This window comes from Fistularia commersonii, chromosome 29, assembly GCF_037954325.1.
Source record: "Fistularia commersonii isolate RoL2024-O1a breed Wild chromosome 29, RoL_Fcom_v1.0, whole genome shotgun sequence".
Taxonomy (NCBI): Eukaryota; Metazoa; Chordata; class Actinopteri; order Syngnathiformes; family Fistulariidae; genus Fistularia; species Fistularia commersonii.
The window spans coordinates 5,398,511-5,411,851 of record NC_141312.1 but is presented as its reverse complement, the minus strand read 5'-3'; the positions used below and the strand labels follow the sequence as shown (position 1 = coordinate 5,411,851).

At 40.8% G+C, this 13,341-nt stretch overlaps 1 protein-coding gene across 1 annotated transcript in view; it reads left to right on the top strand.

Annotated features, from left to right (window-relative positions):
* Positions 1-9,302: 9,302 nt before the first annotated feature.
* Positions 9,303-13,341, top strand: part of rxfp2a (relaxin family peptide receptor 2a) — a 28,343-nt gene continuing 24,304 nt past the window's right edge. Inside the window, exon 1 of the mRNA XM_086176968.1 lies at positions 9,303-9,381. Within this exon, the coding sequence (XP_086033094.1) occupies positions 9,303-9,381 (79 nt within the window). The remainder of the gene's footprint in view (positions 9,382-13,341) is intronic.

Below are 13,341 nucleotides of genomic sequence, written 5' to 3'. Positions count from 1 at the left end.
CTTCTTTCTAAGTCTCACTATTGCCAGAACCCAGAGTGCTTCTCTATCATGTCACTGCGACATTCGTTACTATAGCAACAGTAACACCGATTTTCCAAATCAGTGCTTATTTTTCTTTGAAGGCACTGTATGATTTGCAGCAGATGACATTTTTTAAAAATAAATACTGGTACGCCAAATATCCGTTTTTATTGTAACAGAACTGAGGTTTCTACTTAATTGTCATTGATATGAATGGTCAAACTACATGCTCAAGTATAAGCGAGACAAACTGAGCCAAACAAACTGGAACTCTACTTAAAGAAGCCGTTTATCATCGATACGCTGAGATTTCACATGTCAATTTTTATTCAGTTGCCTTGTACAGTCTATCAGGATACAACTGGAGGTCACAGAAGACCAGTCGCACTCTGAAATTCACAAAGGTGGATCAGCCAGCGAGACATTCCCAGCTCTGCATGTGACAAAGAAAATAAGCAGGCGCTTCCACGCGGCTCTGCGAATTCTAAAAACACCCGAGTTTGTCTGATGCTGCTCCCCTGTTTCCTACTCTTCCCTTCAATTGATGACATCAATCTGATTTAGAAATGCAGAGACTCCTTTTCCGATGCGTCGAGTCCGTATATTGTTTTGCACTTTCTGTTTTTCGGTCTATGGATCGCATTTTGCAGCAACCAGTGCCCCTTTTAAACACAGTTAGTGAAACCTGTGGCCTGTTTTTTTGTTGTTGTAAACTTCACGATTCAGCATCGCAATGCATTCTTTTAGCATATGGAAATAAAAAGAAAAACAACATAAAGCCTTTTTTTTTTCTTAGTGTAGAAGCTGCTAGTGGTGGACGACTAGCAATAAACCTTGATGTTCTCTGGGAACATTCCTTAGAATTTTCCAGGTGGTTTGGTGTCAAAACAATGGTTTATCGTGTATTGTGAACTGATTCATTTGTGCTGTAAAATATGCTTGGTGCGGTAAATACAGGTTGGCCGGCAACAATACGCATATTTTCTTTAATGCACCCAAGATGTTCATTGTCCCAGAGGATAATCTCTTTTGCTTTTAGTTGAAACACTGTTTCCATCAAAGCTCCTCATAAAAAAGTAATTTTGTTCACGCCTTTAAATCAGACCACTCTTTTCCAGCAAGGCCTTGTGTTTCTCACACGCTCAGCTCGTCTTTTCCAAGTGTAGAAACACCAAAACGGACGTATGTTTACCCTCTTGCGTATATTACCTGTCTGTGCTGCTAAAATCTGGAGACAGTATTTGGATTACCCGGGGTATCCAAGCTAAACGAATAATTGTACATTTCCACTGGTTAAGTACCACAAGGAAAATAATATCCAATTTTTTTACTCCAAGGAAGGCTAACTTATACAGAGATCTCCGTCATAGCTTCAATGTTTTTTTTTATTTTTTTTTATTTTATAAGCTATTTTTTATGTTTGCCCAGAAATGGGGTTTTCAGAAAAGTTTCTCTTCATATGCTCACATTTTAGTGCTTGACGTCATTAATCTCACTCATTTTCATTCAGTGCTCCAATCCACATTGTCCGTCATCACTGATTATTGATCAGTCACCTGTTAAAACACACACTATCAGACAAATTGGTTGTTGATGAGGACCTGATCAGCACCGGGGTTTAGATTTTCAACCTCCAAGATTGTGATATTTAATTATAGTCTCTATGAGTCTCTATGACTGACATTTCACCATACCACTGTATTTTTATTGGATGTTATTTAAAGCGGATGTGAAGTGACCAATATGTATTCTCTGAATTCAATCATAGTTTTGTCATGGTCTTGGATTTTGAGGTGACATTTCTTTGTGTAAGGAATAAATAATACACAGCTGAAGTGCTGGCACTTTTTAGTTTAGGCCATTTTTCTGAACACGGAATTATTCCTTTAGTGATAGTATAATTTATATTGTGGTATCAGTTGTGTCAAATATCCACAAACCTCTTAATCGGTTTTGAATCCATTGATGACGCTGACTAAATATTCATGTTATCTAACCAGATATAGGTGATTTCATAATAGGATTCAACTGGCTAACTTACCAATAAATAACTGAAATCCTTAACTTAAGTTCTGGTAGCATTATACCATTCACTCATCTGCAACTGTTACCTTCTTTTATTTGGATAATATTATATTTATGTCCTTGTTCTTATTATTGTTGTTTATCTGTGGTAAATTTAAAATGCAAATGCTGGACTCACATTAACATGCAGTTACTCGCCCACTGATTTGCAAATATTGTTTTATACATTTTGAGATACTCGTGTAATGACATTTCAAGTTTGTGATTTACAGAATGAGGTAAAATGAACTCTAAAGATGTGTTGACTTGTACAAGATTGTGATCAGTTATTAAATTTTCTATCGTTTTTCCAGGTTTTTCCAAAACTCTAAAAACCTCAATCACGGATAGATCTGGAGTTATGCTCGAAGAGCGTAATTTCTAAGCAGCTTACTTACCGTGCATGAGAGACGACAACGGCAGAAATATACTTGGAGATGTTGATGCCCCAGGAGGAAATGCAACCTGCAAAAACCTTTTTTGTTCAGTTTCTGCTGATGGAATTTCTCACATGGATACAAGCGAGCATTTAAACCGTAAATACTTTATCATTTTAACAGCTCACTTTATCACTTTTTGTTTACTCATGTCCGAATGATTGAAGTCCTCGGAGAAGTACAAACACACACACACACACGCACACAAACAAGGCTGAAGTTTATACTGTGCCGTGAATAATGCAAAGGCTGCTTTCTTTTTTTCTTTTTTTTTTGAACATTTATTAGAACAGGTTCCTTAACAGAGTTTTACACATTCTTACAAAACCTCATAACAAGATATACATTATACAATAATCTTTATAGGTCATTTATTTCCTCCATAGCAAGTGAAAAATAAAATAAAACAAAAAAAAAAAAAACACAAAGAAAAGCATCTAACTCAGTCAAATAGAGATAATATCTTCAACTCTCTCGTAAGGCTGCTTTCACCACGTCGTAATCGTCTAACGTCATTAATATAACGGACAGAAAAATGAATTATCCCAGTGATTAGCGCCCTATCTCTGCCTGAAAGTACTTGAACAAACGTCTCCGTAGGTTCCTTTCAATTCTCATCTAACACCATCAGTGGGAGCTGATGAGTAAAAAAAAAATAGCATAAATAAGAACACTGGTCCATAGGTTTAAGGGTTAAGATACACCTGAACAGTCAGCTATTATCAGACACTACTTCTCCAATGTTGGGAGGTCACTAATCTATACATGAAGAAAAATCCTCATAAATGATAACCTTTGTTATTGGTGTTTTTTTTGTTTTTTTTTTACCTCAATATTAATAATTTCTCTGTCCTTTTCATTCAGATATTGTAAGTTACTTACCACTACTAGTATAGATTGAGTAGATTAAAATAGGGAATGCCAACGCTAATTCCCATTTTTGGTCAAATCTGAAATGGAAAAAACAGAATGGAAGAGGAAGAAAGAAGAAAGAGTAGAAATTTGCATATGATACATGTTATGGTAATTCTTTGAAAAATAGGACATTGTGGTTCAGCAGCTCACATAATATCTTGCCTTTGTGACTGTGTTTACAATCATATCAAGTCATATCAAGTGGTGTTTATGGATAAGGCAGGTATTGGTTATGAACACCAGTGTTATTGTCATGGCGTTCATTTCCGAGGGTTCTATTGTGGGAACCTGTCATTTCTGGAGTCAATGGTCGAAGTGAAAAATAAGGTTATGTTTAACAATTAGGCTTATCGATTAGAGTCACTGAAACGTACAACTCGGGATCTCTATGCGGACTCCAGTCATTGAGAGTGTGTGTGAATGTGTGTGTGTGTGTGTGTGTGTGTGTGTGTGTGTGTGTGTGTGTGTGTGTGTGTGTTTTATTTTGCTGTGCCAGCTCTGTCCTCCAGCGTCCCCCTCAGCTGATGGAGAGGCTGTGTGAGTGGAGGAGAGAGGGCAAATGGTCATCCCTGATGGAGGAAACACTGTGAGGTGTATAATTGTACGCAGTCATTGCTTCATAATTTTACATTCTCCACACTATAATATTTATGTAGGTTTAATATATGTAAAATACATTGTCTATATTCCCTAGGGATTTACATTGGTTTCCTTCTCATTATTTATTGCTTTCCTCAGATGCTTCTGTCATCTTTGTTGATCCTCCACGCTGCTGATACGTTGCTAATCCCATGCTGTGGGGGAAAAACAAGATTAGCTCATCTCTAATTATGTTTTAAAAAGTAGGGATGTTTCGATTCTTATGTTAAGAACAATTTAGCGGACGCAGGTTTCTGCTTGTTATCAATAACTACATTTCGTACAAGATTTTATTTGTAATATGGTTTATGCGGTTTAGAAATAGTATAGAAACAGATTGTTGGGCAAGCGGTGTCTGTGTGTGTGTGTATGCTTGTGTGTGTTTGTGTGTGTGTGTGTGTGTAAGAGTGCAATGAAATGTAGAGATAGCGGGGTCTCAGATTCAGTGTAATCAAAAACAAACACACAAACCAACCCTAAAAGCCAGGACACAACACAAATAACATCTAGAAGAATGATTAGATAAATAAGTAGAAGTAAAAAAGTAAAAAAGTTAAAGGAAAAAAAAAAAAACAGTATGTATGTGTGTAGGTGTGCGCGTTCTTTAGGGTTTATTGCACATTCAAGGTTATGCCGATGACCGCTCTGGGGTAAAAACTGTTTTTCAATCTGCTTGTTTTTGCATTGATTGTCCTAAACCGCTTCCTTGAGGGCAACCGTCGGAGTAGGTGGTTGCCGGGGTGGGATGGATCCAGGAAGATTCCATGGGCTCTCCTGAGGCAGCGTGTTATAGGTGTCCTCAAGTGACGGGACAGGATGACTGATAATTTTTGGGGCGCTGTTTATGGTCCTCTGCAGTGCCTTCCTCTCTGCTACTGTGCTGCAGGTGAACCACGGTGAGATGCCGTGACTCAGGACGGGACTCCTCAGTGCAGCAATAAAAGGACATCTTCTTGGTGAGGTTGTTCCACCTAAGTATCCTTAGGAAATGCAGCCTTTGTGTGCTTTTTTCAGGTCCTCATTAATATGAGTGAAGTCCACTATGTTGATGAGGATCGGCTGAATATCCGATTTCTCCTCCCGAAATTGACTATCAGCACATTCGTCTTGGAAATAATGAGGAAGCGTGATTCGTCCTTGCAACCCTGAGTGCAGGATAAATGGTATGGATCAGGGTTCGGCAACCTTCAACACCCAAAGAGCCATTTGGACCCGGTTTCCACAGTAAAGAAAACACTGGGGGCCGCAGTTACTATTTGACATCTAAAATAAAAGGTATCGCTGTATGTATTGCTTTTTCGTATTTTGCCTACCTGTGGTTGAAAGTCTTGACGAATTGACGGTGTCGTGGCTGGTGTGCCGGCTTCCGCGAGTGTGACGTATATTTTGAGTGTCCAAAAATATATAAATATCATTTTATTTTAATATTTCATATCACAACAGTCTTCCAATTTAGATCTAAAATTTAAAAAAAGGAACTGACACAAATAAAATACACTTCAACTAAATACTTATGATTTATTTTCCCGCAGTGTAAGGATGAAAGAGCCGCGGGTTGCCGACCCCTGGTATAGATGAACAAATGAATGCATGGATAAAAGACAGTGTCATCATAAAAGATAATCTCATCTCATAAAAGTGTGGATTTCTTCATTTCCAAGTGCAACCAGTAGGGAATCAGCAGCAGATGCCGAGGCGAGCCCTTCAAGTATTCCAGAAGAGCCCCCATGTTGATGTAATTATTACACATTTTAACCCCATTGTTAAAAATCAACAGCTTACATTTTGAAGCAGTGGTATTTGGAACTGTGATCCGTTTGGGTTTTTTGTCCCAGTTAAAATCTAAGTGTTGGACAGACGGCGGCAGCGTGTGACTGGCAGGTGTCTCTTATTGCTCCTCCCACACGTGCACGCTGTCAGTCAGGTGAACTGCAGACAGTGAATTTTCTCCACACCTGATGTCTTCCAGACACTACCAGACTCCTACTTGCCAAAATAATCAAAAGTGTCTATATTTTTAACATTTTAAATTAAGAGTGGTAAAATTGATTAAAATGTTTGTCAGTCGCATGACGCAAGCTGCGGAAGTTAGGAAAAAAGGTCGTCTTGGGGGCCCCCTTGTGGATCATGGGGTCTCCTTGAACAGTCCACGATTGACCTTTTCGAGAAATATCCACCGAACCCGAGGCGGTCGCAAGTGAAATTTCCATATTTACCTTGTTTATGTGAACATTACTTACAGTACGTTGTTATAATTTCATTTATTTGTATTTCACCAAGAAAAATAACACCAAAATATTCATTCATTTATTATTCATATGCAGTTCAGGGACGCGGGACGTGAGAGGCAGGGTTCATCCTCGACGTACAACCACTCACTGTCTCATTCAGACATCTGTGCAATTTCTCCGCTCGACTTGCAGCGTTGTTTTTGGGGGGGAAAGCGAAGAAACCGGAGGAAACCGGCACACCGGGGACCTTCTTGCTGTGAGGTGGAAGCGCTAACTGCCGCACAACCGTGCAGCCCCATTTGGATAATGATTTAAACAAAATGAGTAAAAGGCTTTAAAAAGCTCTAATCCCTCTCCGTTGGAGAAGGAAACTTTTACCGAAAGAAAAACAAAGTGTCCTCTATCACTGTATTAGATGAATTAGAGTGGATGAATGTGCTTGCATGTGTTTTTCCTTGTCAAATACCCCAAGGACACTGCAACTGTAATTCAATTTCATTCATCTAAAAACATTGACCTCCTTCCAGAAAGGGAGCGCCAATACTGAATATTCGTAACAGGCTTTTGTCCTTTGTGTCTGTTCCCCAACTCTTGGAACGATCCAGGTTCGGTTCGAACCGCGTTGCCCGATCGCAGGGCGACACTTCCCCGGGGGAGGGGAAGCTCGGCGCTGCACCTGGAGCTGGGAAAGTTTCTACAGGAAACTAGACCAGGCTAGGGAATTTTAACAGTGTTGGTTTTGCAAAATCATGTCATGTGCTTTGTCATATCATTTCCCCAAACTTCCCGCCCTCCGGCTTTTCCAAGAATGATAATTTATTTCCCGGCCCGATTCACGGTGATTAAGATATAATTAAAAGTTTATAGATGGGCGTAAACGCACCGTCTTTGTGAACTCTTATTCCCGAAAGGGGTAGAACCGCACCTAAAAAGACTCGAGCCTGTCGTCCGAGCCCAGAGAGGCGGCGACGCTTTATGGGCATATTCATTTCTGGAAATTTGAAGAAAAATTGTCCTCAACGAACGCACGGGATTTGGACTTGTACGGAGATCCGTTTTAGCGAGACCCACGTGTTCTTTTCCAGGATGTGAAATACAAACATCGGGTGCAATTCAGCCTAATTTTTCAAGATGACGGTTGAAAAAATTCTTGCTTTTGTAGGTACTTTGCTGTCCCAGACGCCAGGATTGTGCTGGAACAGCTTTACCGATGCAACCTTCACTGGTTGTGGGGGGGGCGTTTCCAGTTGTCTGTCGGACCAGGACCGAGCCGTTACCTCGTAACGTAGACGGGATGGCAGATGGCGAGGACCCGTTGAAAGTACTGAAAATGTCCTTTTCACTCCAACATTCATAAAGAGGCAGCGGTAGAAGTCCATCCACTGAAACACAGAGGGTAGACAGCCAACGCGGCCCAAATGAAAGGGACTAGATTACTGAAGCTCTATCTGTTGTAGCATTCTGATGGCGCTATTCAACAAAGCAACAAAAACAGTCTATGAGCGCAGGGGGCTAAAGCTGGAGCTGCTTGGCCTCCTGGGTTTACAGTGCACGGGCAGAAACTGAGGTTCTCAGTCATCCGGGTCATGGCCGGTTCTCGTCGAAATCTTCTTATCCTGGCGACTGGCCTTGAATTTCTTCCCTTGAAGACGTTTCACACCTCATCCGAGATGCTTCCATAGGTCTGCCTCTCACGCAGCGACAGCCTGGATAGGATACGCCAGTCCGATTTTAACTTGAATAGGCTCCAGAGCCGAAGAAGCCTCTCAGACGAGGGGTGAAACACCTTCAAGTGAAAAAGATTTGAGTCCAGTAGCCGCGGCAAGAAGATCTCAACAAGAATTCCCCCTGTCCTGGATGACTGAGAACCTCCACAAGCATACAGTGCTTTAACAAGCATACAGTTAACAGTTAAGACAATTTATTTTTCATTGTATTTCTTATTCTTCCTCCTTTCTACTATTATCTATTACTGTTATGTTTTTACTTGAAACTCTGGCACAACAATTTCCTTCGGGATAAATAAAGCTGTTCTCATCTCATCTCATCTCATCTCATCTCATCTCATCTCATCTCATCTCATCTCATCTCTCATACGTGCCAATGTATGTGCATACATTTTCCCTCATGTTAATTTTTGCAAAAAAAAAAAAAACCTATGAAACTCATTTTAGCTCATCAATATCAACTCCAAAATGACAAGTGATCATGCTGTCCTTAAAACCAAGTTTAAAAAAAGCCTTGTGTGTGCAATGAGAGAGACGGAAGACAGAATTGAACACCGAACATTCATTCATTATCTGTATCGCTTATCCTGCACACAGGCCGGCGAGGATGCTGGAGCCTAAGCGGGGTTCACCTCGGACCCGTCGCCGGCCGATCGCAGGGCCACGCAGAGACGCATACGACCCTTCACCCTCTCATTCACACATCTGGGCACGGCAGGGTCTCCAGTGAACCTTGCGCATGTTTTTGGACTGTAGGAGAAAACCTGCACACGCAAGGGGAGAACATGCAACTCCACCAACCAGGGACCTCCTCGCTGTGAGGGAAATATTGATTCTTTTAGAATATATTTCTCAGTATTCATTTTCATATGCATGTGTTAATTCAAAGAACGCAACCATAGATAGATAGATAGATAGATAGATCGATAGATGGATGGATGGATGGATGGATGGATGGATAGATAGATAGATAGATGGATGGATGGATGGATGGATGGATGGATGGATGGATGGATAGATAGATAGATAGATAGATAGATAGATAGATAGATAGATAGATAGATAGATAGATAGATAGATAGATAGATGGATGGTGGTTGAAGTTTCTTCATCTTTCTTAGTTCGGAGGCGTGTTCGCGGGGTTCCTGCGCGCTTGCGCACAGTGCGCCTGGGACGGACCGGCGGCTCCCCGGTCTCCTCCGTCCGGTAACACTCCGACTCCCGACTTCATGCGCGTAGGGAAACCTGCGTGGATTAACCTCGACGACATGCGTGGGGGAAAACTTTCGATCTCACGCGTGGACGTGCTTGTCATCCTCTTCCTCATCCGGTTGACCGGCGGCACAGGTAAACAAGGCGACGTCTCCGTGTCACATGACTCAGCCGCTTCATTAATCCTAATCCGAGCATCTAATCCAAGTCCAACTCCAAATAAGGTGTTTTTCAATAATCTTCTAAAAGAATGACTGTACGGTTTCAGCGAAGGAAAGCAAATATTTTATATATATATATATATATATATACATATGTTTGAATTGTTTCCTGAGATTATGCATATATATATATATATGTATATATTTGCATAATACAGTGCATTTGAGTGTATATATGTATTTGCATAATACAGAGCATTTGAGTGTGTATATATATATATATATGTATATATTTATATATACTCAAATGCACTGTATTTTGCATATATATATATATATGTATATATATATATTTTTCCCTTTTAAGATAATCTGAGAATGTTGATCTCGATGTTATTATGTATTTGGGTTCCCCGGGGTTGTCAAATTAGGTATCTGATGGAAAGTATTCAGTCATTTCAAGGTTTTAAAGACATTTTAAGATATTTGTCTCCACACTTTTTCGTAATAACAATAATATATTTTATTTAATGTGCCTTACTCGACGCTCAAATATACTGTAGAGACATATACATAGACACAAAATACAGATTTAAAAGAAATTATAAAAATGAGAAAGTGAAACAAAAGAATATATATTACATATAAATAAAGTGACGGTGGCATCTCTGGATTATGCAGATGCAGAAGGAAATTTAGTGTCTTCTTCTTTTCCCTCTTTTCCTTATGACACTTGCCGCAGCCGATCACCCTCCTCCATCAAACCCTCTCGCCTGCATCCTGTTCACTCACACCACCTCACTTCACATTCTCTTTCACCGCAAACTCAAAACACACCTCCTCCTCCTCAGTCTTCTCCAAATGCATTCTTCATCGGTCTTCTTGTGGATTCATTCGGTCACGCCCTCTCATCCTCCATCTTTCAGAATCGTTGCGTTCGGCTTCCAAATCAACTTTTTTCCTGGATTATCTGCTCCGTTATCACCGGGCGGTTTTATGAATGTAACCTCGAGTGGGGAAAGGACAAAAATTAATAATCGGCCGAGTCACGGATGGTGTGGTGTTCTTGTGAAATAATACAAGACACGACTGCAGCTGTGAACAGCTGCTTCGACCTTTCTCATAAATATTACTAACATGACGTTCCAAGGTCCAGACGAGATCTGCTCTCGGGCATTTTTTATTTTCCTTTCAAACATTTAGTCTCAGGATCATCCTTTTTAATTTCAAAATGCAAAATCAGCGCGTCAGGATTCCTGATTTTGTATGTTTCTATTGAGCGTCTTGTTGACTTGACACAGAAACGAAGAGCGAAATGACAGCTGAAATCCCGTCAGGTGACCTCGCCGCTTGGTTCTCGAGTTGGCGTCAAAACAGACGCTCCGCGGTCGGGAAGATCCGATGTCTAAAGCGCTCACATCTGACCAGATTAACATGCAACTTCCCAATGATCCAAGTGAAAGAGTGTGATTTAAAGTTGATACGGCGGCCTGAGGGATTATGGAGAATCGGTCCACAATGTCGACACAAAGTACTGAAAGCGCTCAGACTAAATCCGCCGGCCGAGTGATTGTCAGGTTGAAAAATCTGCCAAATTACAACACGATTTTTTGGCTGCTTCAGTGATGATTTCAACGCTCCGATCCTCAGATTGGTGTTCACCCAGTGCGCCGACTGAGGCACTGCGCGTTTGGTTTCCACGACATCTGAAGAGTCGAGAGACATAACATGCAATGAACACAGCAGAGCTATAAACATCCTCAAAAAGGGAACGTTTTACCGCGATACTCACGCTTTTGCATTTACTCGGTTGCAGCGTCGACAAAATAAGAGATTATCGTACACTGTCATAACAGCTGGATGCATTTTGACGGTCGCACATCAGCCTACAGTGGCTCGCAAACAAACATCCAGGCGGGTTGAGCTCAGCTCTCCGGGCTGGAAAGGAAATTAACTACGACTCCTTTTGCTTTGTGGGGGAACTCACTTTAATCCATTTAGAGAGTAACGCCTCTTCTCCTCAGCTCAACTGTACAGAACACTCTTCTTCCGTAGGCTACGGCACTGCAGCTGTATAGATAATGAAGGCCGATCCGCACCTGCCTCTATCTGTGCATCCATGAGGAGCCGCTCCTTCAGCTGGGAATCACAGGGAATGGCCTTTAAACATGATTGTTCTGCTGCCCCTTCAGCACCTTATAGATGAAATTTACCAAAATGTCCCACGTGTTAATTTAGTCAACATTTGCAGAGGGTATCTTCAAATTACCTCGTACATTGACGCAAACTAGGCTGCGGAGTGACGTAAGTTTGCGTCACTCCGTGTCGACTTTGGTGACAAGTGTTCCTGAATATAAAACGGAATTAAACTCGCCAGGTTTTGTTCTCCTCTATTTCAAATGATGTTCCGTAGCTGGCAGACAACATCCACGCTGTTGATTTTTCCTTTTTTCATTTCACATTCAATATACGTTCGAATGTACTTTTGCAGGTTTGAATTCCAAAACGTCAGAATAATAATATTCATTCATTATCTTTACCGCTTATCCTGCTCTCAGGGGTGCTGGAGCCCACTGTTTTTGGGCGAGAGGCAGGGTTGACCCTGAACCAGTTGAACACAAGGCCACATATTGAGACATACAACAATTGACGGGTGTGTGAGAACATGCAAACTCTTCACAGAAAGGCTCCCTGTCGGAATTGAACCGGGGACTTTCTCGCTGTGACGTGGAAGCGCTAATCAATACGCCGCATTTTTCACAATCATAATTGTCACTGAAAAGCGGTATGAGGACTCGTGTGTGTTAGGAACACAAAAAAAACTGAAACAAATCAGAGAGATTACATGCACGGCTGAGTTTTTGCAGAGTGATAATTTAATATGTTGCAGCTGGAGCAACTGCTCCCACAAACCAAGTGTAGCTTGTTGGAACATTACAAGGACTTTGTGTTCAGGGGAACACGGACTGCTCGCCGTGGTCAACACATCGCGGGAAGAGCTGTGATAACCTCTGGAGTCACGATATCTGAAAAGAAAAGCGCAGCATTAAATCTGGCCTCCCAGGAAAGAAATACAATATAAAATGTAGCTAATTCAAATAATGAGCAATGCGGTTGAATGATGTGAGTGTTTCAAAACCTACACAGTCATCTTTATCGTGTTTGTTCATTTTTTTGGTCGATACAAGACCTCCGCCTTGTTAATCACCTAGTATCATTTTCTAATGTTTTATTAGGTGTAGTCAAATATAGACCCCTTTAAAACATTTATAAAACATTTTGTCTTGTACAGGACTGTCAGGACTGGATTCATTACAAACCAACTGAAATATTGCAAGCCTTTTATTATTTTAATATTGCTGATTATGGATCACATCTTAAGAAAACTCAAAAATCCTATCTCAAAATATTAGAATATCATGAAAAAGTAATTTTTGTTTTTTTTTAAATTGCATTACAGATGATAAAGAACTTTATCACAATATTCTAATTTTCCAGGACAGTCATGTATTGTACAGACAAAGTAATTTATACTGACACACTGTATTTGCCATGGAGTGTAAGTTTTATACAGTATGCAGAGATGAAGATGTTGAGTTTCTCTTTGGGAGTGACCAGGATGGATCGGATCAGGAATGAGTCTATCAGAGGAACAGCACATGTTAGATGTTTTGGAGAAGGTCAGAGAAGCCAGACTGAGATGGTTGGGTCACGTAGAGAGAAGGGATAGTGAATATATTATTAGACGGATGCCGGAATTGGAGGTCTAGAGGAAGACCAAAGAGAAGATTCATGGACGTAGTGAGAGAGGATATGAGGTTAGTTGTGTGAGAGAGGAGGATACAGAGAATAGGGTTAGATGGAAAAGGTGGATTCGCTGTGGCGACCCCTGAATCTGAAAGGAGAAGGAGAAGTATATGCCATGAGTAAATGG